Here is a 26314-nt window from a genome sequence, read left to right as displayed (position 1 = left end):
CGGGGGCGGGGCCTAGGCGCGCAGCGAGGGAATTAGCGCGAGCTGGGTGAGTGTGGGCGGCTGCAGCGCCGGGCCCGCGGCTCGGTGGGCTCCGCCGGGCCGGACCCTAGGTGAGACCCCGCCGAGCGTCCGGACTCCCCGCCCCGCCGGGGAGGTGACCCCTGAGCGCCCCCGTCCAGACCCACCCACTCGGGATTGTGCTGCGCGCGGGTGGGCGGGACGAGGCGCGTGCCCGCGGCCCCGGGCGGGCAGTGCCCACGCGTCCTCACGGGTGTGACGACGAGCAGGGGACCTTGGTCAGGGCCGGGGCTTGGTGGGGTCCCCCTGGAAGGCCCGTCATGGAGGAGCTGCGTCTCAGGGACTGCGCGCGCCTGCTCCCATTTCACAGATGGGCGGACTAAGGCGCACAGTTTTCTGTGGGTGCGTGTGGGGTCAGCAGGTGCGGGGAGTGGGCGGGTGGAGCGATGAGAGCCTCTCTGAGCCCTTTGGCTGGGTGGCACTGGCCATGCGCTGCTCACCCGGCTCGCTTACCTCCTGCCTTCCAGGGAGTGTTTCTTGAGCGCGGATCATGTGCTGACCCGGTGCTGGACATAGAGGATGCAGAGGTGAGCCTACAGCCCTGGCTTCCGCCCGCGGGAAGCCTGCAGGCCAGTGCGGTGGGAAGCTGGGCCAAGGTATTGTACCCCAGGAGAATAGTGAGGAGGAAATCGGGGAAGACTTCAGGCAGCTGGCCCTGAGATGAGGTCTGGTGTCGTCTTTGGGACAGGCAGTGAGGTGAGGAGCGGGCAGGGCGTTCGCAGCAGAGGAGACAGTCCGTGGGGGTCCGGAGCAAGTACTGAACACAAGAAAAAGTGCTGGGAGTCAGGCGCAGGCTACAGCCCCGCTGGGCAGCTGTGCCTATTTTTTATTTTTTGAAAATTTTATTTTATTGAGGGACCTGGTGCGGTGGCCTAGCAGCTAAAGTCCTCGCCTTGAATGCCCCGGGATCCCGTATGGGCTCCAGTTCTAATCCCGGCAGCTCCACTTCCTATCCAGCTCCCTGTTTGTGACCTGGGGAAGCAATCAAGGACGACCCAAAGCCTTGGGACCCTGTACCCATGTGGGAGACCTGGAGGAGGTTCCTGGCTCCTGGCTTTGAATTGGCAGAACACCAGCCATTGTGATCACTTGGGGAGTGAATCGTCGGACGGAAGATCTGGCCGTTACGGTCATTTGGAGAGTGAATCACCAGATGAAGATCTTCCTCTCTGTCTCTCCTCCTCTTTGTATATATGAGTTTGCAGTAAAAATAAATAAATCTTAAAAGAAAAGATTTTATTTTATTGAGAAGGGAGATTTACAGAGAGGAGGAGAGACAGAAAGATCTTCCATTTGTTGGTTCACTCCCTAAGCGGCTGTAACAGCCGGAGAAGAGCCAATCCAAAGGCAGGAGCGAGGAGCCAGGAGCCTCTCCTTGGTCTCCCACGCAGGTGCAGGGTCCCAAGGCTTTTGGCCTTCCTTGCCTGCTTTCCCAGGCCGCAAGCAGGGAGCTGGATTGGAAGTGGAGCAGCAAGGATACAAACTGACATCCATTTGGGATGCCTGTGCTTGCAGATGGAGGCTTAGTCCATTGAGCCACCGTGTTGGCCCTGGGTAGTGCAAGCTGCAGGGATGCCTGTAGGCCATGTAGGGTGAGCATTGGTCTTGGCCACCTGGTGGTGTTTGGTGACCCTGCATACATGTCAGAGGTGTCACGGGACAGTGCGTGGTTTTGTCCCTGGAGCTGCGTGGGGTACTTTGACCTCCCGGAGGCAGTGTGGGCCTGCCCTCCTCTGTGTGTGTTGTTGGAGGCTGTCACAGCTGCTGCTTGTGTTGAAGCACAGCAGGTTCCGGGACACCTGTTGTGGCACGGTGGCTGAGGTCTCTGCCTGGGATGCCCACATCCCACTCCTAATGGTAACGTGTCCTGCCACCGTCTCATCCACTTCCTATTGGCTTCCTTCCGATGTGAACCCACTAGGCGGCAGGTGCTGGCTCAGGGACCCCGGAGGCCCAGGGAGGGTTCTTGGCTCCTGGCATTAGCCTGTTGTGGGTGGTTATGGAGTCAGTTAGTGACTGAAACTCTCCTTTTCCTTCTTTCTGTCATTCTGCCTTTAAAATACGTTTTAAAAATGTGATGAAGAGCGGGTCCCTGCATTTAGGCCTTGTAGGCAAACTAGAGGCCCAGACCACTGACAGAAAGCCTGCCTGCGTCCTGGCACGGCAGACCGGAGGCTGGGTGGCGGTTTGGAGTCCGCCGAGAGCACAGCTGAGCGGAGCCTGTGCTGGGACACAGGCCGGCCTGGAGGGGAGGCTGTGCACCAGCGGCGGCGGTGAGGGACCAGAGAAGCCTGATGCCAAGCAGGGACGTGGACTCAGGGCTAAGAGTGTCGGGTTTGAGGCAGTGTTGGGTGTTTTTACTGAGAATCAGAGAACCAAGATGAGAGGCCTGCTTTCACATCCATGCTGGTGTGGACTCTCAGGGGTCCTCACAGCTGCCCAGGGGCTCCGGGGCCCACTGTGCCATCTGGGACAGCAGTGCTCAGGCTGTGCAAGGTCTCGGCCGGAGTTACGTAGCATAGGGCAGGGCAGGGACCCGTTCCCTGAACGCCAACAGGGGCCTTTTCTCGGCCTTCCCTGTCGGCTGCCACAGGCCAGGCTGATTCCTTCTCTGAGCCTCAGCATGCTCCCCTCGGTACTCAGAGCGCCTTGCTCAGGGTTGGTGGCTCAGAGGGTCCTGCCGTGCCTGCCTGGGCCGCAGGGAGAGAGGTGAGGCCTCTGTTCAGCCCTCGCCTCTCCTCTGCCAGCTCCACCGGAGCCATGTCGGAACGAGAGGAGAGGCGCTTCGTGGAGATCCCGCGGGAGTCGGTGCGGCTCATGGCCGAGAGCACGGGCCTGGAGCTGAGCGACGAGGTGGCGGCCCTGCTGGCAGAGGACGTGTGCTATCGGCTCCGGGAAGCAACACAGGTGGGCTCCCCTCCTCCCCCGGGACCCCTCAGCCCTCCACGATTGTCCCTTGTCCTGACTGCCTCCCACATGGATTTATCCAACTGGTACAGTGTGTGTGCGCGGATGCTGTACCCTAAGGGCGTGTGACGGCGGCAGCCCACATGTCTTACACAGCTCTCCCGGCTGCATCCGTTGCGAATTTTCTGTACACGGGAGTGAGGCGCGGAGGGCACAGCCGCCTGCCATATCGGAGGCCTGCGTCAGATCCCTGCTGCCCTGGGAAGGCGGCTGCTGGTGACCCACATGCTCGGGTCCTTGTCCCCTGTGTCGGGGACCCAGCTGGAGTTCAGATTTCCTGACTTGGCCTGGCCCAGCCCTGATGGTTGGGATCGTTTGGGTAGTAGGTGGGGGAGCTCTGCTTGCTTCCACCTGTCACTTTGGTTTTCAAATAAAAAGTAAAATAAAATATTTTTAAAAGATTCATTTTTATTGGAGAGTCAGATTTACAGAGAGGAGAGACAAAGGATCTTATATCCACTGGTTCACACCCTAAGCAGCCTCAGTGGCCAGAGCTAAGCTGATCTGAAACCATGAGCTCCTTCTGGTCTTCCACGCGGGTACAGGGGCCCAAAACCTTGGGCCATCCTCTACTGCTTTCCCAGGCCACATGCAGGGAGCTGGATGGGAAGTGGAGCAGCCGGGACATGAACTGGCACCCATGTGGGATCGTGGTGCATGCAAGGTGAGGATTTAGCCACTGAGCATTTGCGCCATACCCATAAGATATATCTTAAAAAAAAAATTCCCTGAGGCTGGTGTTGTGGCACAGTGAGTTAAGCCATGGTCTTCAACACAGCATCCCAGATCAGCGAGCCAGATCAAGTCCTAGCGGTTCTGCCTCTGCTCCAGCTCCCACTAATGCACCTGGGAAAGTGGTGGAAGGTGGCCTGAGTGCTTTGAGCCCCTACCGCCTGCCTGAAAGACCTGGATGAGATGACCAGGTTCCTAGCTTTAGCCAAGTCCAGCTTTGGCTAGCTTGCAAATGGAAAACCTCTAGGTGTCTGTCATTCTTTAAAGTAAATAAGTCTGAGGCACAGAGGGGATGGGGGCTTCTTGGGCAACAACAGCAGAGCTGGCAGGCGGGCCCCTGGGGTGGCCATGGGAGCACCTGCATCCCGCTTAAAGTGCACCTGCCACGACAGAAGGTCTTAGAGCGGGCGGCCAAGCTTCTCACTGGTGCGGGGTCCCAGTCCAGCCTGCTGTATTTGGGGGCTCCCTCCCCCAGCGCCTGAGTCTGGCTTCTGCGCCTCCCCACCCAGAACAGCTCTCAGTTCATGAAGCATACTAAACGCCGGAAGCTGACGGTTGAGGACTTCAACAGGGCACTTAGATGGAGCAGCGTGGAGGTGAGTGGCCCCAGAGGGCCTGAGCCCTGCTCTGCCCGGCAGGCCTGAGCTCAGAGTACAGAGCTGAGGGAGAGGGGGCTACTGGGGTGCCAGGGTCAGGGAAGAGCTGGGACTGGAGCTGGGCTTTAGGAGAGGGTGATGAAGAACTTGAACTTGGCTCTAATGAAGGCAAGATGAGAGGAAAGCTGCTGGGTAAGGAGGGCGCCTGAGCACCCGTGGGTGGCTGCCGAGGTCGGGAGCAGAGGGAGGAGGTGGAGTTTAGAAGAGTGTATTTTCAGAGTTGACCACGTGTGAATGGGAAAGGCTAGCAGCTCACGGGGTCAGGCTTCAAACCCCTCAGGTAGGGCGTGTGTGTGTGTGGCTTTTTCAGCCCCAGGGCCCACCCAGCAGTGGGTGCTCTAGCCACATTCCGGGTCATGGCTGTGAGCCCTAGGCTTCTGGTTTTTCTGGGACCTCTCCAGTTCCATGGGAAGGGGCTCATCCTGGTGGCATGGTCCTGTGTCCAGCTGCTCTCCACTGCCTCTTCAGGCTGTCTGTGGGTATGGATCCCAGGAAGCGCTGCCCCTGCGGCCGGCTAGGGAGGGTGAGCTCTACTTCCCTGAGGACCGAGAAGTGAATCTGGTGGAGCTGGCCTTGGCCACCAACGTCCCCAAAGGCTGTGCCGAGACGGCTGTCAGAGGTGGCTGCTGGGTTCCCGGAGGGATTGGGTGGAGTGGTCAGAGTGGCAGTGGGTTGGCTGGAGGGTGGGGCAGAAGCAGGAGGGACATAAGGGACAGAAGCCTGGCCTGACCCGTGTCTGCTCTGGTTCTAGTTCATGTCTCCTATCTGGATGGCAAGGGGAACCTGGCTCCCCAGGGATCAGGTAAGGCATGGTGTGGCAGACGGGCTCTGTGGCAGACCCTTCCTCCTGGGGGGCTCAGGGTGGTGCTGCCAGGCCTTGGGCTCTGCGTCAGGCCAATGTTTGCCGATGCTGCCTTGCATGGAGTTCTCAGCAGCCCCTGGTTTCTGCCCAGAGCTGCCCAGAACCTGTCGGATTTGGGGTAGAGGTCTGGCCAACAGTCCAGGGGCCTGCTTCCAGGCTGAGCCCAGCTTCACAGAGCCCGAGCCTTGAGGCCTTGGAGCAGCAGGCCCCTGAGCACGTGCTCCCTGTCGTTCCCCAGTTCCCAGTGCCGTGTCTTCGCTGACTGATGATCTGCTCAAGTACTATCAGCAGGTGACTCGAGCTGTGTTGGGGGATGACCCACAGCTGATGAAGGTGAGCGCCAGGGTGGAGTTCCCTGCAGGAACCTGTACCCCGTCCTGCTGAGAGTGAGCAGGCGGAAGCTGCTCTCTGGGCCCGTGTGGTGGCGCTTGGAGGCTGCCCCTGCCGCAGTCCTGCCCCCCTCCTCTTGGACAGTGGACAGCTGGGCAGGGCATCCGTGGGGCTTGGGTCATCTGCTCATACTCTTCAAGTGGATCCCATCCTCTGGAGTGTCAGTCTGGGGCCTGAACTTGGGAGGGAGAGGAGAAGGACTAGCTGGGCCAGGCAAGCTGGAGGCTGGCCCTGCTCTGACTCCTTGTCCCTGGGCCTCATTCCAGCCTCTGCTGCATTGCCTGTGGACCACCCAGGGCCCAGCAGACAGTGCCCGCGGCCAGACCTCTCTGCAGAGCCCAGGGAAGGCTTGCTGGGGGCCTGGCCCATCACACGCATTTCACTGGGTTTTACAGCCTGCTGGTTATCACAGGTTTGGCTGCTACTGTAGTTTCTCTTGCAAAGTTGGAACTGTTGCTGCCGGCTCTTCTTGTCTTTGAAACATGGATCTGGTGCCTAGCACAGTGGGTGGTTGCTGGGGGGCCTGGGGGCTGGACCCCTCCTCACTGGCCTGTTTTCTGATTTCATGGCTGCTAGCTCACAATCTTTTTTTTTTTTTTTTTTAATTTTTATTTGAAAGGCAGAGATACAGAACTAGGAGGTGGTGGGGAGAGAGGACAGAGAGATCTTCCATCTACTGGCTCACTCCCCAAATGGCTGCAATAGCTGGGACTGGGCCAGGCCAAGGTCAGGAGCTTCCTCAGCATCTCCTGCGTGGGTGCAGAGGCCAAGGACTTGAGTCGCCTTCTGCTGCTCTCACAGGCACACTAGCAGGGAGCTGGATTGGAAGTGGAGCAGTCAGGACTCAAACTGGCACCCACATGGGATGCCATCATCTCTGGCAGCTGCTTAGCCACCATGTCACAATGGCAGACTCGAGGCTCTGGGTCTTTGTCCACAGGCATTCAGACGGCGCAGGTGGTGGAGCTTCAGAGTTGTGATGGCTTTAATAAAAATTCTTGCTCATAAAAATAACACCAGTATGTGTTTATTATAGGAGTACAAACATTCTAAAACATCCAAAGTAGAAAATGAGATACTGAAAGCTTCTTGCAGGTCTCCCGTATGGGTTCAGGGCCCTAAGGACTTGGGCCATTGTTCACTGCTTTCCAGGTGTGTTAGCAGAAAGCTGGGTCAAGTGGGGCATCCAGGACATGAACTCATAGAGGGAAGATTAGCCTGTTGAACACCTGTGCCAGTCCTCCTAGATTATAAATGTAGGTGGCATCGAGAGTGTATTTCTGTAGGTTAAGCTAATGGCACTGGACCTGCTGGATCAACCAGCGGCACATGTACGATGATCACACGTGGGTGCACTGCCCCTGCGACACTTCAGTCCTAGGGTGGCTGATCCATTGCAGCCTGGGCCCTTCCTTTCAGATTGCTCTCCAAGACCTGCAGACCAACTCCAAGATCGCAGCGCTCCTGCCCTACTTTGTCTACGTGGTCAGTGGGGTAAGTGACCAGGGTCTGGGAGAGGAGCTGGCTGGGTAGCTCCTGCCCACCCCTCAGTCACTGGCTGAAGGCACCTGCTTCTACCAACAGGTGAAGTCCGTCAGCCATGACCTGGAGCAGCTGCACCGACTGCTGCAGGTGGCCCGGAGCCTTGTCCGCAACCCGCACCTCTGCCTGGGGCCCTATGTGCGTTCTCTGGTGGGCAGTGTCTTGTACTGCGTCCTCGAGCCGCTGGCCGCTTCCATCAATCCCCTGAATGACCACTGGACTCTACGGGATGGTGCCGCGCTCCTGCTCAGTCACATCTTCTGGTAGGCTGGGGCCTAGAGCGGAGCCAAGGGGCCTGCTGAATACTCCTTGCCTTTGGGCTTCCCAGCTGCTGTGCTGGAACACACTGGGATTTTCTTAGCACACTACAGACATGCCCAGGCGCTCCTGACGTCCTCAGGTCTGAGCCCCTCCACTTGATAGCCTCAGTCACTTGGCCACTTCGCCCCGGGACACCGCACCAAGGCTGTTTGTGTCTCACCCGCAGGACTCATGGGGACCTTGTGAGTGGCCTCTACCAGCAGATCCTGCTGTCCCTCCAGAAGGTCCTGGTAGACCCTGTGCGGCCTCTCTGCTCTCACTACGGCGCTGTCGTGGGGTTGCACGCCCTTGGCTGGAAGGTGAGGACCCAGGCCTTGCTCTCAGAGATGGGAGAGCGTCTGGGAACAGTGTGAGTGTGTATGTGTCCTGTATCCAAAACACATGCTAGCAGGTGACAGTTATGTTCTCAGAAGGTAGATGCTGAGAGAGTTTGAGTGTCTGTATATATGAGGGTGCTTTAGAACTTCACAGAAAATGGAATCGAAGATTGATTTTATTTTATTGAAAAGGCAGATTCAGAGAAAGGAGAGACAGAGAAGGATCTTCAGTCTACAGGTTCACTCCCCAAGTGGCCTCAACAGCCTGAACTGAGCCGATTTGAAGCCTGGAGCTTCTTCTGGGTCTTTTGTGCAGATGCAGGGGCCCAACAATTTGGGCCGTCCTCGGCTGCTTTCCCAGGGCACAAACAGGGAGCTGGATGGGAAGTGGAGTAGCCAGGACATGAACCAGCATCCATATGGAATCACAGCACTTACAAGACAAGGGTTTACCCACTGAGCGGTTGTGCTGGGCCTGGAAAGTGAAAAAATTTTTTTTTTTTTTAAAGATTTATTATTATTGGAAAGCCGGATATACAGAGAGGAGGAGAGACAGAGAGGAAGATCTTCCATCTGAGGTTTCACTCCCCAAGTGAGCCGAAACAGGCTGGTACGCGCCGATCTGATGCCGGGAACCAGGAACCTCTTCCGGGTCTCCCACACGGGTGCAGGGTCCCAAAGCCTTGGACCGTCCTCGACTGCTTTCCCAGGCCACAAGCAGGGGGCTGGACGGGAAGTGGAGCTGCTGGAATTAGAACTGGCGCCCATATGGGATCCAGGGGCGTTCAAGGCGAGGACTTTAGCCGCTAGGCCACGCCGCCGGGCCCCTGGAAAGTGAAATTTATAAAGATCTCCAATTTATTAGTTCAATCCCTAGGTGGCCACAGCAGCCATTGCTGAGCCTATCTGAAGCCAGGAGCCAACTTCTTCCTGGTCTCCCATGTGGGTCTCCCAGTTTGGCACCCAAACAGGTTTTAGGAATTAAAACTGTATGTTATGAAAGATTTGGATAAATCTAAAAAAGAAATGTTTTTAAAGATTTAGGGGCCCAGCTCAATGGCCTAGTGACTAAATCCTTACTTTGGATGCCCTGGAATCTTTTATGGGTGCCAGTTTGTGTTGCTTTCCACCCAGCTCCCTGCTTGTTGCCTGGGAAAGCAGTGGAGGACCCTGCTTTTCGAGCCTGCACCCATATAGGAGACCAGGAAGAAGTTCCTGGCTCCTGGCTTCAGATTGGCTCAGCTCTGGCTGCTGCAGCCACCTGCGGAGTGAATTAGATGGAAGATCTTTGTCTCTCCTTCTCTCTATAAAGATGCCTTTCCAATGGAAAAACAAAGACATCTTTGGAAGGAGAATATTTATTTGAAAGAGTTCACAGAAAGGTTAAGGGAGATAAGAATCTTCCATGCGCCACCCGATGTCTGCACTGGTCAGGGTGGGCCAGCCAAGAGCAGGTGCATCTTGTGGACCTCCATGTGGTACAGGGGCCAGAGGTCTTGGGCCATCACGCACTGGTTTTCTTTTTTTCTTTTTTTTTTGTTTAAAGATTTATTTTTTGTTGTTGGAAAGTCAGATATAGAGAGGAAGATCTTCCATCCAATGATTCACTCCTCAAGTAGCCATAACGGCTGGTGCTGCGCTGATCCGAAGCCAGGAGCCTGGACCCTCTTCCAGGTTTCCCACATGGGTGCAGGGTCCCAAGGCTTTGGGCTGTCCTTGATTGCTTTCCCAGGCCACATCCCAGGGAGCTGGATGGGAAGCGGGGCTGCCGGGATTAGAACCAGTGCCCATATGGGATTCCGGCCTGTTCAAGGTGAGGACTTTAGCCACTAGGCTACTGTGCCGGGCCTCATCCACTGGTTTCCTGGCCTTTGGCAGAGCTGGATGGGAAATGGAGCAGCTAGGATTTAAATCGGTGTCCACACGGGTTTTCTGGCATTATAGATGGAGGCTTTTCCCACTATACCCAACACTGGCCTATTGATTTTAATTTTTTTTTTTTTGCAAAAAATGATTTTATCTTTTTAAAAATTAGTTTATTTGAAAGTCAGTTACAGAGAGAAAGGGAAAGATAGATCTTCCCTGAGCTGGTGCATTCCCAAGATGGCTGCAAGGGGCCAGGTTCAGCCATGCAGGAGTCAGGACTTTCTTCCATGCACTGCAGTGGCCCAGAGCCTTGAGTCATCCTCTGCTGCTCCCCCCAAGCTATTAGCAGGCCGCTGGATCAGAACTGGAGCTGCCAGGACATGAACTGGCACCAATATGGGATGCTGATAGTGGCTTAGAATGCTATGCCACACCACCTGTTGGAGAAGGCTCCTGTAGCCTTTCAGAAAACGAGTGAACTCCAGTCTGCTGGTTGATTTCTCAGATGCGTGCAGCAGGCAGTGGTGGGCAAGGCCACGGCCAGAATCCAGGAACTCATACAGACCTCCAGTGTGGGTGGCAGGGACCCACGTGATTGAGCCTCCCACAATGCACACAGGCAGGATCCTGGGGTCAGGGATCAGAGCTTCAGGCATCCCACTGTGGGACGTGAGCATTACGGAAATGCCTGCTCTTGGAGGTCCAACTTGGAAACTCCTGTCCAGGGCTGGTGCTGTGGCATGTGAGTCACCACCTGTGTGCCAGCCTTCCATACCAGTTGGGAGTCTTGCTGCTCTAGTTCCAATGCAGCTCCCTACTAAATAAATGAAAAGATGTATTTATTTTACTTGAAAGTCAGAGTTACAGAGAGAAGAGCTCTGCAGCCTGGCGCAACAGCATACGCTGGGATTCCACATGAGCACCTTGGGCCCCTGCACCTGCATGGGGGACCTGGAATAAGCTCCTGGCTTCGGATGAGCTCAGCTCAGGTTGTTGCATTTGGCAAATGAGCCAGTGGAGGAAGATGTGTCACTATGCAGTCTTTTGTTGGGATGTAATACTTTAAGAAAGAGTGACAAGGTGCTGGGATGCCGGCACTCCAAGCACTGGCTTAACCTGCAGTACCACAGTGCCCATCCCCAAAAGTCATGTTTTTTAAAAGATTGATTTGAGGGCCCGGTGCGATAGCGTAATGGTTAAGGTCCTTGCCTTGAGCGTGCCAGGATCCCATGTGGGCGCCGGTTCTAATCCCGGCAGCTCCACTTCTCATCCAGCTCCCTGCTTGTGGTCTGGGAAAGCAGTCGAGGACAGCCCAATGCCTTGGGACCCTGCACCCGTGTGGGAGACATGGAGGAAGTTCCTGGCTCCTGGCTTCGGATTGGCGCAGCACCGCCTATTGCGGTCACTTGGGGTTATCATGGGACAGATCTTCCTGTCTCTCATCTTTGTACATCTGCCTTTCCAATAAAATAAATCTTTAAAAAAAAATAAAAAGATTGATTTGAAAGGCAGAGCCCGGCAGACAGACAGCTTCCATCCCCACCTCCCTCTCCAGATGGCCCCAGTGGTGGAAACATACTTGGCAGAGGCATTAGTATGAAGCTGGGTGGGAAGTATAGGAACTGGCGCTGGGCCTGGCAGTCCCCTGTGGGATGCTGGTGTCCAATGGTGTGAGCCCCGCTCTCCCCCCATTCCCCTGCTTTGCCAAGTGTGGATCTGTGGTTTAGCAGCTGGCGGAGTTGTCAGCCCTTGGCACGTGCGGCAGTGAGACCCGGGTCCTCTTTACATTGTGTTTGTATCAGACTCAATGCATAGCCCGTCTTGGGCACAGTAGGTTCCAGAAAACTGGGAATTTAGGACTGCGCCCCCATAGAGTCAGAGGTCAAGTAGGCCTTGAATGGCTGGGGTGCTGGGGGGGGAGGGCGGCCGCAGCCACCAGGCGCTTCTTCTGCCTGTCCTCCCCTGCAGGCGGTCGAGCGCGTCCTGTATCCGCACCTGTCCACGTACTGGACTAACCTGCAGGCTGTGCTGGACGACTACTCGGTGTCCAACGCGCAGGTCAAGGCGGACGGCCACAAGGTCTACGGGGCCATTCTGGTGAGTGCCGGCCGCCGCGGCCTCCCCTGCGGCCTCCCCTGCCGGCGCCCGCGGCCTCCCGGCCTGAGCCGCTGCTCCTCTTCCAGGTGGCCGTGGAGCGGCTGCTCAAGATGAAGGCGCAGGCGGCCGAGCCCCGCAGGGCCGGCGCGGGCGGCCGGGGCTGCCGAAGCCCCGAAGACCTGCCCTGGGACAGCCTGCTGCTGCAGGAGGCGCCCTCCGGGGCCGAGCCGGGCTTCGGGGCCGGCCTCTCGCTGCCGCCGGGCGCCGCGGGCCCCGACGACCCGTCCCCGTCCGTCGCCCTGGCCGACGTCTACCGGGAGCTCTACGCCTTCTTCGGCGACAGCCTGGCCACCCGCTTCGGCACCGGCCAGCCGGCGCCCGGGGCCCCGCGGCCGCCCGGGGACAAGAAGGAGCCGGCGGCCGCCGCGGACCCGGTGCGCAAGATGCCGCAGCTGACGGCCAGCGCCGTGCTCAGCCCCCCGGGCGACGAGAGCCCGCGCGCCGCCGCCGACGGCCGGCCGCTGCCGCGCGTGCACCGGGCGCGGGGGGCGCCGCGGCAGCAGGGCCCGGGCACCCGCGACGTCTTCCAGAAGAGCCGCTTCGCCCCGCGCGGCGCCCCGCACTTCCGCTTCATCATCGCGGGCCGGCAGGCGGGGCGGCGCTGCCGCGGACGCCTCTTCCAGACGGCCTTCCCCGCGCCCTACGGCGCCAGCCCGGCCTCCCGCTACGTGCAGAAGCTGCCCATGATCGGCCGCTGCGGCCGCCCGGCCCACCGCTGGACGCTGGCCGACTACTCGCTGTACCTGCCGCTCTGACGCGGGGTGGAGGGCCCCCAAAGCCGGACAATAAAGGCCGCGTCCGGAAGTGACGTCTCCGCGCCCGTGCTCGCGCCGGCGGGGCGGGCGGGGCGGCCATGGCGCTGCGCTGTGCGCTGCGCGTCGAGCTCGCGCTCCTGGCCGCCGCCTTCCTGTGCGGGGCGGTGGTGGCCGCGGCGCTGACCCGCACCCAGGTGGGGGGCGTGGGGGGCTCGGGGCCGGCCGAGGCGGTGGGCGTGCGGGCGCCGGGGCGGCCCTGTGAGTCACCGGGGCTCCCTGCCGAGGCCGGCCAGAAGCCACGGCTTCTCGTGCCGCTCCTGGTCCGCGGCGGGCAGGCCCTCCCCAGAAACGGGAACTGACCAAGCGCAGCCGCGCTCCTCCGGACCGGGGCTGCGAACCCGCGGTCGCCGGGCAGCGGGCCTCAGCAGCTTCTCTCTGCAGGGCTCCTTCCAGGGCAGCTGCCCCCTGTACGGCGTGGCCGCCCTCAACGGCTCCGCCCTGGCCCTGGCCCGGCCCTCGGCCCCGTCTCTCTGCTACTTCGTGTCCGGAGCCTCGGGCTTCCTGGCGCTCTACTGCCTGCTGCTCCTGCTCTTCTGGGGCTACAGCAGCTGCATCGAGGACTCCAGCAGGTGACTGGGCCGCCCGAGGGCCAGGGGCGCGGGTGGGCAGCGCCGCTCAACAGGCCCGCCTCTGCCTGGCAGGGGCCCCGTAGGGCTGCGCATTGCACTGGCCGTCTCGGCCGCGGCGGTCTTCCTGGTCTTGGTGTCGGCCTGCGTCCTCCGCTTCGGCACCCACGCGCTCTGCAGCTCCATCATCTCCCTGAACAGAACCGCCAGGTAACGGGAGCGCCCCGGCTCATCTCGGGGCCCCGGGGTGCCGAAGGGCCCCGCTCATTTCGGGGGGCCTGGGTGCAGGGTGCCGAAGGCTTGCCTCCCCCTTTACACTGCTGCCTGTTTGCCCTTGCAGTTGCTCTGAGGCCCAGAAAGTTCCATGGACACCCCCTGGAACCGCCCTGCAGTTTTACACCAACCTATACAATGCTGAAGTGAGACCCGAGCACATGCCCAGCCACGTGGCCACAAGGGCTGGCCAGCCGGACGGGGTGTGGGGGGCAAGGCGGGAGCTGGGCTCACCGGCTCGTGTCCTTCCTCCCACAGACCTCGTCCTGGGTGAACCTGGCGCTGTGGAGTGCAGTCTTGCTGCTCCAGGTCGCACAGTGCAAATGCAGAGCGCTGCCTTACCAGTCCCTGGAGAGGGGCGACCCCGAGTGGAGCTCCGAGGCCGACGCGCTGGTCAGGCCTCGCTGAATGGCTGGACAGCGCCTTGTGTCTGCCGATGGGTGTCCTCTCCCCGCCCCCACCTCTTCCTATAGCTGTTTTTGTACCAAAATACTACCTATTACTTTGTCTGGTAGCAAGTCCTTGAATGTTAAGCAGAAAGCCCCGAGGAAGGCTGGAGCAGACAGGGACTCCTTGGGAAGACCACCCCTTTATTCTCTGGCAGGGAATCTGGGCCCCCTTCCTCACAAGCTCCGGTAGGCTCCCACCGTGTGGTCGAAGAGCTGAGTGTCGGGAAAGTGTCCAGCCTTGTCCAAGAGGAAGTAGAAGCGCCTGCCTTTGACCTTCAGAGGCAGCATGGCAGGGACCTCACCCCGGTGGGCCATGCAGGAGACCTGGCTCAGGGGAATGGTGAGCTGGGCCCCGAGGCCGAAGGGCGCGTGCGTGGTCAGGGTCACCTGCTGCCCGCCGGCCCGCAGCACCACTGAGCGCACGGACCGCAGAGAGAACACCAGGCCGGCCGCCAGCACCAGGGTTCCTGTGGGGACAGCGGAGGCGGGATGAGGGGAGCCCGAGGCCGCTCCCCGCCCCGGGCTGGGTGGGGAAGGCGCAGTGCGGGGCAAGGGGGTCCCGCGGAGGACTTACCGACAGCACCGCAGCCCGCAGCCAGCCCGTACCGCCAGAGCGCGGCGCGCAGGTCCCCCCGCCGGCGGTCCGCGTCCCGAGGCTGGGCCGGGACTGGTGGCCCGGACAGGGCTGCCGCGGTCAGGGAGGCCCAGAAGACGGCCTGGCCGGCGCAGAAGAGCCCGAGGACGGTGAAGAAGCGGCCCCGTTCGTGCTGGAAGAGGAGCACGTCCCGCGGCGGGGCGGCGTGGTGCAGCGCCCGGAGCAGCCTGCCGAGGCCCAGCGGCCAGGGCGCCGCCATGCCCGCGCCGTCGGGGCGGGACCTGCTGCGGCCGCCCTCCTCCTGCCCGGAAGCTGCCCGCGGGAGCCCCCTCCAGGCCAAAGTGGAACAATCAGGCACGCAGACACAAAAGACAACATCACTCTTTATCTTAAAAAGTCAGGAGGATCCTGGGGTTAAGTACACAAAGCACCTAGGCCTTCGGTAGTTTAGTGTCAGTCCTACAAGGTATGCTTTGGCTTCCCGCCCCGGTGAGGCTCAGTCTCCGGAGTTTTCCAGAAGGCGGCAAGGAGAGGGACTCGGCAGCCCCTCCTTGGTCACAGTCACAGGGCGGCCTTGCGCCAGCAGAAGAGAGGATGACAACCGACGGTATCGGGCTATTTACAGGGGCTTCTGGGTAGCTCACTTCATGAACGCCACTTCCGGGATCTTGCCTTTGGCCTGGAGAACAAGACAGCGTCAGGAGTGCCAGGGCCATCCTCTTGCCTGCCTTGACCTTAAAGGCCCAGAGGCTGCCTTCGGCTGCTGCTGCATTCCCCAGCGTTACCTTGAGAAGGGTGAAGGCCTGGGCAGATCTGGTGTAGTCCCAGTTGTTGTCCTGAAGGCACCTGTAGTGCACAAAGACCCATGAGACCCAAATGTGGCCACTCTGACGAGATACCACCTCAGCAGGGCTGGCCTGGGGCCTGGTGGCTTCAGCACCTGCCACCTGCAATGAGCACTAGTTTGTGTTCTGACTGCTCCAGGTCCCAGCCAGCTGACGGCCTAAGAAAGCAGCTGGGGATGGCCCAAAGTGCTTCTGCTCCCACATGGGACACCCCTCGTGGTTGTGGTCATTTGGGGAGTGAACCAACAGAAAACCTGTTCCTTTCAAATAACTAATTCTTAAAAGAGAAAAGCTACTGGGCCCGGCGGAGTGGTCTAGCGGCTAAAGTCCTCGCCTTGAGGGCCCCGGGATCCCATGTGGGCGCCGGTTCTGGTCCCGGCAGCTCCACTTCCCATCCAGCTCCCTGCTTGTGGCCTGCGAGGGCGGTCGAGGACGGCCCAATGCACTAGGACACTGCGCCCGCGTGGGAGACCCAGAGGGGGTTCCGGGTTCCCGGCATCGGATTGGCGCGCATCGACCCGTTGCGGCTCACTTGGGGAGAGAATCATCGGGCGGAGGATCTTCCTCCCTGTCTCTCCTCCTCTGTGTATATCTGGCTGTGATGAAATGAATAAATGTTCAAAAAAAAAAGAGAGAAAAGCTACTTCCGAATCCATACACACAGATTATGTTTGGAGGGCCAGGACTCCATCCCGACCTTCTGTGTGAGTGGAAGGGACTCGAGCATTTGGGCCATCATACAGTTCCCCCAGCCACATTAGGAGGCCAGACCGCAAGTGAAACACCTGGGACTCAAACCGGGCCTCCAGAGGGGATGGCAACATCCCAAGCTGTGCCACAATGTTGGCCTCAGGACAAATTTTTATAAGCCATTCTTTTAAAAACACATTTTAAAAGCAGATATAGGCACAGGGGAAACGGAGGAAGGGCTGGGAGGGGGAGTGAGGAGAATCTTCCACCCACTGGTTTATTGCTCGAATGGTCAGCGTGGCTGGTCCAAAACCAAGAGCCAGAGCCTCCTCCAGGGCGCCCACATAAGTGCAGGGACCCAGGCTGCCTTCCCACACGGATAGGAAGTGGTGCAGCAGGGACTCAACGTGGCACCTGCACAGGATGCTGGCGCTCTAGGTGTTGACTTTATCACTAGATCACAACCCAGAAACTTTTTTTTTTTAAAGTAACAAGGAGTTTTGGCTTTTAAAATTACCAGCCCCAAACCAGTTTCCCCTGTTCCTACACAAGCTCGGCACTCACTTCTGCGACCACTCCAGGTTCATGCCGGACTGTGTGGCGAAGGCTTGCAACATTTCTTGCTGTTCCGGGGACAGGGTGGGCACAGGGCTGGAGGAAGGCGTTGGGGCAGGCATGGCAAAGGCTCTCTGGATCTCTTCAGGGCTGGCATTCCTCACAAACAGCTCATCGTTGACGATACACAGCCTTGGGGACAAAGAGTACCTTCAGCAGCTGCTCAGAGACCCCCATCCTCTCACACCACTCCTCCTCTGACCCCATCTGTAGAGTTCCTCCTCTGGGCTGGGTATTCACAAGGTGGTCACAGCATATTACAGTCACATGTTCTCCCCCCAGGGACAGCTGAGCCCTGTCTTCACAACAAACTTCCAAGTGAGCATCGCTATGGAAGCTTTCAGGTGAAGCGGTGGGCCCATGGCTGGTAGAGGAGTCACAAGGACAATCCCGACAGCCCACTCCGCAGCCAGGCCATGCCCTCTGTGTGAGCTGCAGGCCCAGACCTGCCACCGAGCACTGACCACACTGCTGGCCAGCATCTGGGACTGGTGCCCAACCCAGTGAACTGGACACTTACCCTGAGTTGCTGGCAGGAACAGCAATGAATGTCCGAGTAAAGGCTCGCAAAGAATCCCGAGCCTTCCCGTCCACTGCGAAGAGAACAGCAAGGGCCATTAGAGCCGCTTGTGTTTACAAACAGCCTCTTGCATCACTGTCTGCTTGGAATCAAAGACCCTGAGAGGACCACACAGGAGTGATCATGTTATAAACGGGAACAGAGGTGGCGAAAAGGGTCCCAAGTATTAACCCACTGAGAGCAATTTTGTGCACTGGGTTGGACTTTTCTCACTTCCTCTAGTACCACTAAGCCCATCTACGAACACACAGAAGATGCTGGGCCTTGGAGACAAGTTGTTCAGATTCCCAAAATCAAGCTGCAGATGGAACCCAGACCTAGGCTTCAAAGTCTATGTCCTAATCTAGCCTAGGATTTTCCTACACAACAGGCTCAAGCACAATTGCTTAGGAGCCAAATGTGGGCTTGGAAAGGGGACAGAATGCTGAGACGCCGAGAGCGTTGGCGACTGTGGCTGGAGGAGGGAACATGCTCAGGAGCCCCCAAATTCTCACCTTCCTTGAAGACACCGTTGACAGAAAAACAAAGCAACGTGTTCTGAAAAAGAAGCATTAGGGACACTGGAGGCTTCCCAGTAAGCACCCATGGCCTTTGACCTCTTAAATGCTACTCCCCTCCCCTCTCCCCCACCCAGTTCAAGGCTTCTGCCAGGACACCAAGTAGGCGCTTACGGTCTGGGCGCTTATGTCTACAACGAAGGAATTGACGTCATGCTGAGTTTTGGGCAGCTCATTGAGGAAGGCCACAACGTTGAGACGCGTGTGCTTCAGCAGTCGGAAGCGCAGGGCTAGGGCGTGGGGAGCACAGGGTTAGGCTGCCATGCCTGCCCAGGCTCCATGGCCGAGACTCTCCCAGCCACACTAAACTTACTAGGGTCCTTGAGCTTCTTCACATTTCTGCTATCCTTGAAGTACTCAGCCAAGCTGCTCCTGGGGGGAAAGCAGGCTGTGATGAGAACACGACGTTTCCAAACAGGGCTGGTCTCTTCCTGCTGGGAAACGCTGTGGGCCCAGGCAGGCCTGGGATGGCAGCTCACCGGCCAGGGTTCTGGGGGATGAAAGGAATGCTCAGGGAGCAGCAGGCCCCGTCGTGGTAGGCGTCCAGGAGGCCCTGCCGGTCTCCAGAGTCATAAATTGCGTAGTACCTGTTGGGGCAAAGGGGACAACTCTAAGCTCAGCACCCACAGGGGCCCCAGCAGCTCCTGGAGTGAACTGGGCTTGGGACAGGCAGCGCCTACAGCCTGGTGACCCTGGGATACTTACTGCTGCAGGAAGTGCAGGACCAGACTCTTAAGGTTTTCTGTTCCAAAGTAGCTTCCCTGGAAGCAAACAGGTGTTATGACCACAGAGCTAGGACTCCCCCAGCTCCCTGTTCCAGCTGTCTCCAGTTCTCACCTTGCAGGGTGGCAACAGCGTAGGAGCTTCAACATCAAAGGCAATAGGCGGGGGTAACTCATGGCCATCCTGTGGAGATAAAGTGAAAGTTTACACCAAAGGAAGAATGCCTAAGTAGATGGAAGAGGGTGAGAGAGGCCGGAAAAGGGTCCAGGAATCCTACCAGATACAACTTACGCCTGTTTTCTGGGAAGTCGGGTTAACTTTTGTCATGGGCCTGTGTTAGTGGGAGCGGGACACTGTACTCTCAGAACAGAATGAAAATGGCTATTCACTTACCAGGCGTAACAACTTGGGGAATCGCTCGCGAACAGCGCTGTCAAGAATGGGACAGAAGTGAGTGATGTTTCAGAGCCCCCATGCCTCCTGGGCTGCTTGAGGAGCAAACACATCAAGGCCCAAGGGACAGTCCATCCCATCCTGCTCATCCCCCACTCCTCCCCAGTCTGTGCTCAGAAAAAAATGGCTCCCACTCCCCACCTGACCCAGGGCTCCCAGCCACAGACTGCCCTGAAGGCTGTCGCTTTCCTCTCTGCCTCACCCCATGTGCCACAAAGAGTAGCACTCCCAGCCCAGGCTTTAAGCCCAGGCCCTCCTTCCCCTCCCTGCCCCCCTTACCTTCCACCTACTCACCTGCGCAGCCCAGGGAGGAGGGAATAGGGTGGGAGCCCAGGCTCTGCAGCCTCACCAGGTATCATCCATCAGTTCTGCCAGGTCTGGCCTTGGCCAAGACCAGAGCACACCACAGGGATGGCACAGGATGTTGGGGCAGGGAGATGAGCAAGGCGGGGCTCACAAAGGGGAGGTGAATACAAGAAAGCGAGAAGCGAAAGAACGGGAGAGGGGCAAGTGAGAGATGGGGGAGACTTGGGGTAGTTGGGAGGAAAGAGCCAGGCAAAATGGACGAACGAGGTGGCAACGAGGCATTCAGATAGTAGAGGGGGGGAAAGGAGGAAGACACCTGGACACAGCCTGTTCCTTCAGCTGCCCCTCTCCCCGTGGTCCAGGGTAGCAACGGGAAAGCAACACTTGCCAGGGTGAGCGGGCACTGACTGCTGGCCAGGTCTGTCTGCTACCTGGGTTCCGAAGTCAATTGGGTGGGCGTGGGAAGCAACGCAGCCATGGGGGCAGGAGACAGCCCTCAGCAGTGAGGGTTCAGGCCACTGCAAAGTTGTGGGGGTGAGGATCCATGCCCCACCTCTGTTGGCCCCCAGGTTCTCTCCTGATGGCCCCTCTGCGACTGTGCCTGTCTTAGGTTGTTCCTTCCCTGAGGAATCTTACCCGTCTCTGGCTAACCAGCCATCTTCCGGGGCCAAGCAGGGTGACATGAGGTGTGCAAGTGAGGGAGGGGCAGTGCCCAACAGAGCCACTTCTGTCTCCTCGGCAGCCTAGGCCCCCGTGGCCTCCACGCCCAGCACCAGTCTTGGGATCCCCGCGTCTGCTGCCGGGGCCCCAGCTCTGGTCATATGTCTTGGGGAACCCAGGTTTCTTCTTCAGGGAGGGCCCAGCTCACAGCACAGGACGAGACACACAGACTGCACGGCATCAGCCGCGAGGAGGCCTCAGCCTCAGCACGGGCAGGAAAGCCCAGGCGACAGCCTTGGGCAGGTGGACTGTGAGAAAAGGGTCCCTCTTGGCATAACGGCAAGAGGGGCCATCATAGGATAAAGGAGGACAAAGGACCAAATGCTATCTTAGTCGAAAACTCCAGGTGCAGAGGGCTTTCTCAGCCCAAGGCAAGCCCACGTGTGGGGCACGTGTAAGACATCCCCTAGTCAGAGTACAAAAGGGAAATGTCCTTCCTGGAACAATAGGGTGGGCAGATTCCAGAAGAGGCTGTATTCAGGAAGGAAGGAGAAAGGCCAGAGAGCCAAGTAAACAAGCAGTGTGGTGAAAGCCAAGGAGAGACCTCAGGGAGGCTGGGACACATCATGGGCACAGGAGAGGAGCACGGCATGCTCCCAAGCCACAAGGGGCTCCAGCTCAGGGCTGCGCTTGTCCTGCAGACGGGTACTGGTCAGGGGCATCAGCTCAGCCTCCCAGGGGGTGAAGGTCCCCAGGAGGGGGGACAGAGCCTGCAACTGACCTGATGTAGGTGGACTGGTCTCGGAAGGTGTCACACAAGGGATTTCCATCAAGCCATAGTTCTTCTAGCTTCAGCCCTTTTATCTTGTCTAACTCCCGTTCAGACTTCAACTACAAAGGACAGAGAAATGAGGGAGGAGAGACGCTGGTGAGACGGCCAGCTGACCTTCACACCGCTAATCCCTACCCTTACCTCCCAGCCCCCCCAGCCCCTGTCCACCCCGCCAGGCACTGCCACGCTATCATGCTCACTTCATTTCTGGAGAGGTTTAGCACCTTCAGGTTAGGCGCCTTCTGCACCAGGGTTGTCATGTCATCCAGCTTGAAGAGCCTGTTGTCACTCAAATTCAAGGACAACAGCTGTAAGGGAGAAAGTTTAGTGCTGCCAGCGAGTGAATCCAAAGGCAGATCTATTCCTGATCCTATCCCATGTACCCCATGCCACTTCCCCACATCTGATACTGGGCCAAAGGCCTCACCTCTGGAATATTCTCTTCAATGATTCGCAGGGTAGCAGCCATACAACTTCTACGATTCAGTACAGCGTCAATATTCTGGGCCACCAAATCTTTTGGAAGCAGAAAAACAAGAGAAATCTGAGAGGGCTTGACTGGGCCAGTGTTGGAACTAAACTGTTCTCAACACTCCTGCCCTGACACATTCCCTCTATGTCTTCCTTTCTGAGTTACCGGGGTCTGAACGCAGGCCCTTGAGGTCAAGTGCTTGCTGGGAGCCATCATATCGTTTGCTCATGATCACCTGCAGAGGAACAACGGAAGACAGTTCAGCCATCACCAGGTACGGACGGTGCAGCAGATGGGCGTACACATCGCAAACTGGAGCCGCCCTACCTTGAGCTGCTCTACTTGTTCTGGCTTCAGTTCATTCTGGACAGTGCGGGGTGGGGCCGAAGAGTTAATGATGATAGATATCTGGAGGAAGACACGAAGGGCAGAGTAACCCCAGGTGAAGACAAGCCCCAAGACCGCGACCCCGTTCCTGCACCGTGCACCAATTCCCACCTCCAGTCAAAGCAAGTTCTTTAACATACCCTTCTGTTGTCCCGATCCAAAATCTTATAGTTAACTGCCTTCAATGCAGATGCAGTGCTGGCATCTTCGACAAAAAACAGAGCCCGTGTGTTCTCATAATGAAACTGCAAAAGCCGAGAGCATTCATTAGTCTAAGAAACCAGAACCCCCTGTCCTCCCAGGCACCCTGCTGGCCAGCCATGTCTCACCTCAACGGGAGTGAACGGGACACTGCACTTGCTTTGAATCATGCTCAGGAGCCACGACTTGTCATACTTTCTGCCATAAGGAATCTAGAAATGCGAAGAGGACAAAAGATGGACACTCTACACAACTAACGCTCTACAGTACAATCCAGTACATTTTTCTTTTAAAGATTTATTTCTGTTGGGAAGGCAGATCCGATTCACAGAAAACTGAGACACAGATCTTCCGTGTGCTGGTTTACACCCTCAAGTGGCTGCCATGGCTGGAGTCCAGCTGATCCGATTCTAAACCAGGAGCCAGGAACTTCTTCCTGGCCTTTCACACAGGTGCAGGGCCCCAAGGCTGTGGGCCGTCCTTGCCTGCTTTCCCAGGCCACAAGCAGGGAGCTGGATAGAAAGTGGAGCAGGCGGGACAAGAACTGGTGCCCACGTAGGATACCAGTGCCTGCAAGGGGAGGATTGGCCAAATGAGTCATTGCATTGCTCCAAGTTTTTCTAAAGAAAGGACAATTGGACCCAGCACGGTACCCTAGCGGCTAAAGTTCTAGCCCTGAACGAGCCGGGATCCCATATGGACATTGGTTCTAATCCCAGCGGCCCTGCTCCTCATCCAGCTTCCTGCTTGTGGCCTGGAAAAGTAGTCGAGGACGCCCCAAAGCCATGGACCCTGCGCCTGCATGGGAGACCTACAAGCGGCTCCTGGCTCCTGGCTTTAGATCGGCTCAGCTCTGACCGTTGCAGCCACTTACAGAGTAACTCCACAGGTGGAAGATCTTCCTATCTGTATATCTGAGTTTCAAGTAAAATTAAGATAAATCTTGAAAAAAAAAAAAATTGTTCCATATGTTTAAAAAAAAGGACAAATCACAGCGTTACACTTGAGACATATGGCTTCCTTAGCCTCTTTCCTATCTAGTTACACACTTCTTATCCTTCAAAACAATTAAGTTGCTCAATTATAAAAATGTTAACAAATTACCTACACTGTGTCTGCCTGTCACTCAAAACGCCTGGGGATTCCAAGGCCAATCTTCGGCCAGCTGACCAGAAGGATTGGAAGCGCCCTCTACCTGGTGACCCTTCGGCCCCCTTCGGCCCACGCCCACCAGCCCTTCTCTGAGCCTGTTCTCCAGTGTTCTAAGCTCTCAACTCCCAGGAGAAAGAACGGATCTCTGACTGCATAGGAAGGTGCTAAGAGCACCAGCACTCCAAGCTAGGTCTCCTGCCTCCCTTCCCGCAGCACTCACTGTGATCTTGAACCAGTTTTTGGAGGTCCCGTCCTGGCTGGTGCCAGCCCCTCCTCTCTCTGCAGGAGTCCTGTCTCGCCGAACCGTCACGTGAATGCGCTCCCGATCATGCCACGCGTCGCCCCGGCGGTTAGGGCGAGCCCCATAGGGGTTGCTGTAAGGGGGCAGAGAGCACACCGTCCACACGTGCTCCTCAAGGCTCCTCAGAGCCTGTCTTGTGCCGCACAGGAGTGCCTGAGCTGGTCCTGGCATTTCTTACACTTCTGGGCATTCAGATAAATCATGCTGCTAATCCCCAATAGACAAATACTGCATGTTCTTTCTGATACAAAGCAACGTTCATCAAAGTACAAAACAAATAGGTGTATAGGTGAGCAAGTATGTGCATGTATTCTTATGGCTGAACTGTACAATCCAGACTAGCACATGGGGAAGGGAAGGTATGTCACAGCAGGCACTCCTACTCCCCGTGAAATATACCTTGACAATGACACGAGGATCTCTATCTTGTCTATACCTAAAATTCCATGGTATACGTAAACAGCAGGATGTTTAACCTGTAACTATTACTAAAGGACTATACTACTGCGGTATATGGGGGGGGTTGAGGAGGGAGCAATGAGATGGGAAAAGACCAATCTCACACTTGATCTTAGCCAAAGGTCAAGAAGCAATAAGGACAAACCTGTATCATGGGAAATAAAATAATTTCTGAAAAAGCACGTGGACATACACATAGGGTACACAGCCTAGGGTCTATAATAACTCAGACCACGGAGCACTTACTACCGTCCGCGGGGAGCATCCTGGGCATCACTCATCGCCACATCTCCGTCATCTTCCTCCAGCCGGTTGGACCGGCCCGCAGAGCCACCTCTTGCAGAGCGATGGTTACTCTCACCATACTTCCACCGGAAAGGACCTCGGCCTTTCTTTCTTCTTTGAGGGAAAGTAACACGGTCATCGTACTCTAGAGACGGAAACAGGCACACCAATTAGAAAGTGTCGCTAGTCCCAGTCCCTCGGGGTGGCAGTCACAGCGCCAGCATGCTAGACGGGCTACCCCAGTGCCTCAGAGACCCCCTCCGGGAAGCTCTGTGGAGACCCTGCTGCGGGGTGGCGGCAGCAGGGAAACGCTGTTGGAAGAGTGTGTAGGCCTTGGGACAAACAAAACAGTAACCAAAACCACAGAGAAGCAAAATGGAGAAGTGTGGGCCACCCAAGAGTGAGCGGTCACGAGCCTGACCCCTGCAGACCACTCCAACTCTGCCACTGACCGACTTCTTGTCTGTACTCTTCCAACGCAAGCGACAACGGGGCAGCACAGGCTCCTTAAAAAGCTGCGTGCTTCTGAGCTGTCACTCAGGTTCCAGGCGCTCTTGGTCTTCTTGCCCAGAAAAGCCCTAACTCGGGAGCTGGGACCCCAGGACCAGGCCCTAAGAAGCAGCACCCTAGCACCTGGGAACCCCAAAGGTCCCACAGTGCTCTCCGGGAGGACTCCCCGACTCCTGCTTTAACAGTGTTCATGACTCGCCAAAGGGGTCTGTGCAATGCCCAGTCCTCCATAAACAACAAACTCAAGCAAACAGCACCCAGCGAAGCACAATACCTGGGAAAAAGGGCCGAGGACACGTACCGGGGGCATTCTGCAATGCCGGGCACTAGGCTACCGGCAGTGGACAGCCGCAGATGCGGACACACACGGTAGTTACTTCCCACCCCGAGGAGAGTAGGGAGCGGGGACCCAAGGGATGCACTCACTCCAGCTTGGTGCAGGTAACCCAGCTCTCAAAACTGCCGCGCCCTCCTAACCACTACCAGGGACTCAGGGCCGGCGGGACGTTGGGACTAAAAACATCCTAGTCTCAAGACATTGAAGCCACAGCCACAGACCAGAGAGCGAGGCCGACCGGACGCGGTTACCAAATGCACAAATAAAACACACAAACAGGGCACCAGAGCGGCCCACTGAGTCACAGCCAAACCCAACTGACAGGCACCGACCGCTCCGGGTTCAAAGGCGTCCCGTCACCTCTCGCCCCGGGCCGCAGCACCTCCCCAACGCCCGTGCTCCGGGCGTCCCCGAGTCGCGCGCCCCCGCTCGAGTCCGGCAGCTCCTCCCGGGCCCGCCGCGCCCCCCGGCCGCCCCGCGCCGCTGCCCTCGACGCCGGATGCCCCTCGCGGCCTCTCGCCCCGGAGCTGCGGCTAGGCCGGCGCCGCCCACTCGGAGCCCGGTGGGTCCCCTCCACCCCCGAGGGCCACCACGAACCGTTGTACGACTTCCCCTCGTCCGCCATCGCACCGCACGGAGCAGGGGCGCTCAGGCGCGCTGGCCACGACGCCACCAAACGTCCGAGCGCCCGAGGACTCCAGACTCAAGCGCTCCTACGCCGGGCGCCACCGCATTTATCCCGCGAAGCACGTCGCGCGCCGCTGACGTCCGCGCCAGTAGGCGGAGCCTCGGGCCCGGCGCGCCCCCCGCGCGTGCGCAATCGCAAACAACCGGGAGCCGCGCCATGCTCCCCGCCCCCTCCCTGCTCGCTTCCCCGGAACGCTGGAGCTGCTGCTGAGCGCTGGAGCAGCCCCTAAACGCTGGAACAGACCCTAAAGGCCGGAGCAGCCCCTAAACGCTGGAGCAGCCCCTAAAGGCCGGAGCAGACAACGGCTGCAGCCCAGAACTCAGGGCAGAAACCGGGCCTACCCAGCGCATTGCAAATAGTATTTAAGCCTCTGCTTAGCTCCTCACCAGCGGCGGATCAATGAATACCTCCCTTAATCCAACGATGGATTAATAATCACCAAGTCGGAAACTAGAGTGGAAGCTCCTTGAGGTGGAAACCCCAATCCATGACTTTTCCCCCACTAATTCCTGGCTCAGAACATGTTAGGAATGTAAGAGCAACTTAACAAATACATGGGAAACCAATACATTTCTGTTCTGTTTTCCTTTACAGGTGAGCCACACAGCACCACACCCACCCTCCCCCACGCAGGTGTAGAGCTAAATCCCATCACAGAGACAGCTGCACAATGAA

General features: G+C 57.9%; 4 protein-coding genes across 5 annotated transcripts; 2 read left to right on the top strand and 2 right to left on the bottom strand.

The window, feature by feature from the left end:
* On the top strand, positions 1–12643 carry TAF6L (TATA-box binding protein associated factor 6 like). 2 transcript variants are annotated; one of them, XM_058662900.1, is made up of 12 exons: positions 1–110; positions 546–605; positions 2826–2985; positions 4287–4373; positions 4902–5052; positions 5185–5235; positions 5534–5628; positions 7105–7179; positions 7270–7490; positions 7715–7847; positions 11700–11828; positions 11915–12643. In XM_058662900.1, exons 2-12 carry the CDS (start codon positions 598–600, stop codon positions 12641–12643), a joined length of 1839 nt encoding a protein of 612 aa, XP_058518883.1. In that variant the 5' UTR covers positions 1–110; positions 546–597. The 2 variants fall into 2 exon arrangements, with proteins under 2 accessions (XP_058518883.1, XP_058518884.1); XM_058662901.1 differs by lacking the exon at positions 546–605 and having other exon boundaries at positions 5–110.
* Positions 12644–12729: 86 nt separating this feature from the next.
* TMEM179B (transmembrane protein 179B) lies at positions 12730–13950 on the top strand. Its single transcript, XM_004596886.3, has 5 exons — positions 12730–12837; positions 13085–13272; positions 13345–13479; positions 13610–13688; positions 13801–13950. The coding sequence occupies exons 1-5, from the start codon at positions 12742–12744 to the stop codon at positions 13948–13950; spliced, it is 648 nt and encodes a 215-aa protein (XP_004596943.2). The 5' UTR covers positions 12730–12741.
* Positions 13951–14152: 202 nt separating this feature from the next.
* On the bottom strand, positions 14153–14845 carry TMEM223 (transmembrane protein 223). The gene is made up of 2 exons (XM_004596885.2): positions 14566–14845; positions 14153–14458 (listed from the first exon to the last, which is right to left on the bottom strand). The coding sequence occupies exons 1-2, from the start codon at positions 14843–14845 to the stop codon at positions 14166–14168; spliced, it is 573 nt and encodes a 190-aa protein (XP_004596942.2). The 3' UTR covers positions 14153–14165.
* A 106-nt stretch (positions 14846–14951) lies between these two features.
* NXF1 (nuclear RNA export factor 1) lies at positions 14952–25709 on the bottom strand. The gene is made up of 21 exons (XM_004596759.4): positions 25549–25709; positions 24066–24249; positions 23280–23433; positions 22036–22119; positions 21847–21951; positions 21647–21727; positions 21485–21554; positions 21275–21363; positions 21048–21155; positions 20797–20906; positions 18990–19026; positions 18711–18779; positions 18579–18634; positions 18353–18460; positions 18187–18245; positions 17988–18103; positions 17811–17853; positions 17257–17329; positions 16686–16868; positions 15372–15432; positions 14952–15265 (listed from the first exon to the last, which is right to left on the bottom strand). The coding sequence occupies exons 1-21, from the start codon at positions 25574–25576 to the stop codon at positions 15227–15229; spliced, it is 1857 nt and encodes a 618-aa protein (XP_004596816.1). The 5' UTR covers positions 25577–25709; the 3' UTR covers positions 14952–15226.
* Between the last annotated feature and the right edge of the window lie 605 nt (positions 25710–26314).

This window comes from Ochotona princeps, chromosome 4 (genome assembly GCF_030435755.1).
Source record: "Ochotona princeps isolate mOchPri1 chromosome 4, mOchPri1.hap1, whole genome shotgun sequence".
Taxonomy (NCBI): Eukaryota; Metazoa; Chordata; class Mammalia; order Lagomorpha; family Ochotonidae; genus Ochotona; species Ochotona princeps.
The sequence above is the reverse complement of the archived record's forward strand: the minus strand, read 5'-3'. Positions and strand labels throughout refer to the sequence as shown.

What these genes read in the sequence shown, in the direction of transcription:
- NXF1 (XM_004596759.4), bottom strand. Translation starts at nt 25,576, where the DNA reads ATGGCGGACGAGGGGAAGTCGTACAACG. An exon ending in GAAGAAGCTCAAGGACCCTA is followed by an intron (nt 18,104 to 18,186) that starts GTAAGTTTAGTG and finishes CCCACGCCCTAG; the next exon opens with CCCTGCGCTTCCGACTGCTG. An exon ending in AGGCCTTCACCCTTCTCAAG is followed by an intron (nt 15,266 to 15,371) that starts GTAACGCTGGGG and finishes CTTGTTCTCCAG; the next exon opens with GCCAAAGGCAAGATCCCGGA.
- TAF6L (XM_058662900.1), top strand. An exon ending in TGCCGAGACGGCTGTCAGAG is followed by an intron (nt 5,053 to 5,184) that starts GTGGCTGCTGGG and finishes CTCTGGTTCTAG; the next exon opens with TTCATGTCTCCTATCTGGAT. An exon ending in TGCACGCCCTTGGCTGGAAG is followed by an intron (nt 7,848 to 11,699) that starts GTGAGGACCCAG and finishes CCTCCCCTGCAG; the next exon opens with GCGGTCGAGCGCGTCCTGTA.
- TMEM223 (XM_004596885.2), bottom strand. Translation starts at nt 14,845, where the DNA reads ATGGCGGCGCCCTGGCCGCTGGGCCTCGGCAGGCTGCTCCGGGCGCTG. An exon ending in TGCGGGCTGCGGTGCTGTCG is followed by an intron (nt 14,459 to 14,565) that starts GTAAGTCCTCCG and finishes CTGTCCCCACAG; the next exon opens with GAACCCTGGTGCTGGCGGCC.
- TMEM179B (XM_004596886.3), top strand. Translation starts at nt 12,742, where the DNA reads ATGGCGCTGCGCTGTGCGCTGCGCGTCGAGCTCGCGCTCCTGGCCGCC. An exon ending in CGGCGCTGACCCGCACCCAG is followed by an intron (nt 12,838 to 13,084) that starts GTGGGGGGCGTG and finishes TTCTCTCTGCAG; the next exon opens with GGCTCCTTCCAGGGCAGCTG. An exon ending in TGCATCGAGGACTCCAGCAG is followed by an intron (nt 13,273 to 13,344) that starts GTGACTGGGCCG and finishes TCTGCCTGGCAG; the next exon opens with GGGCCCCGTAGGGCTGCGCA.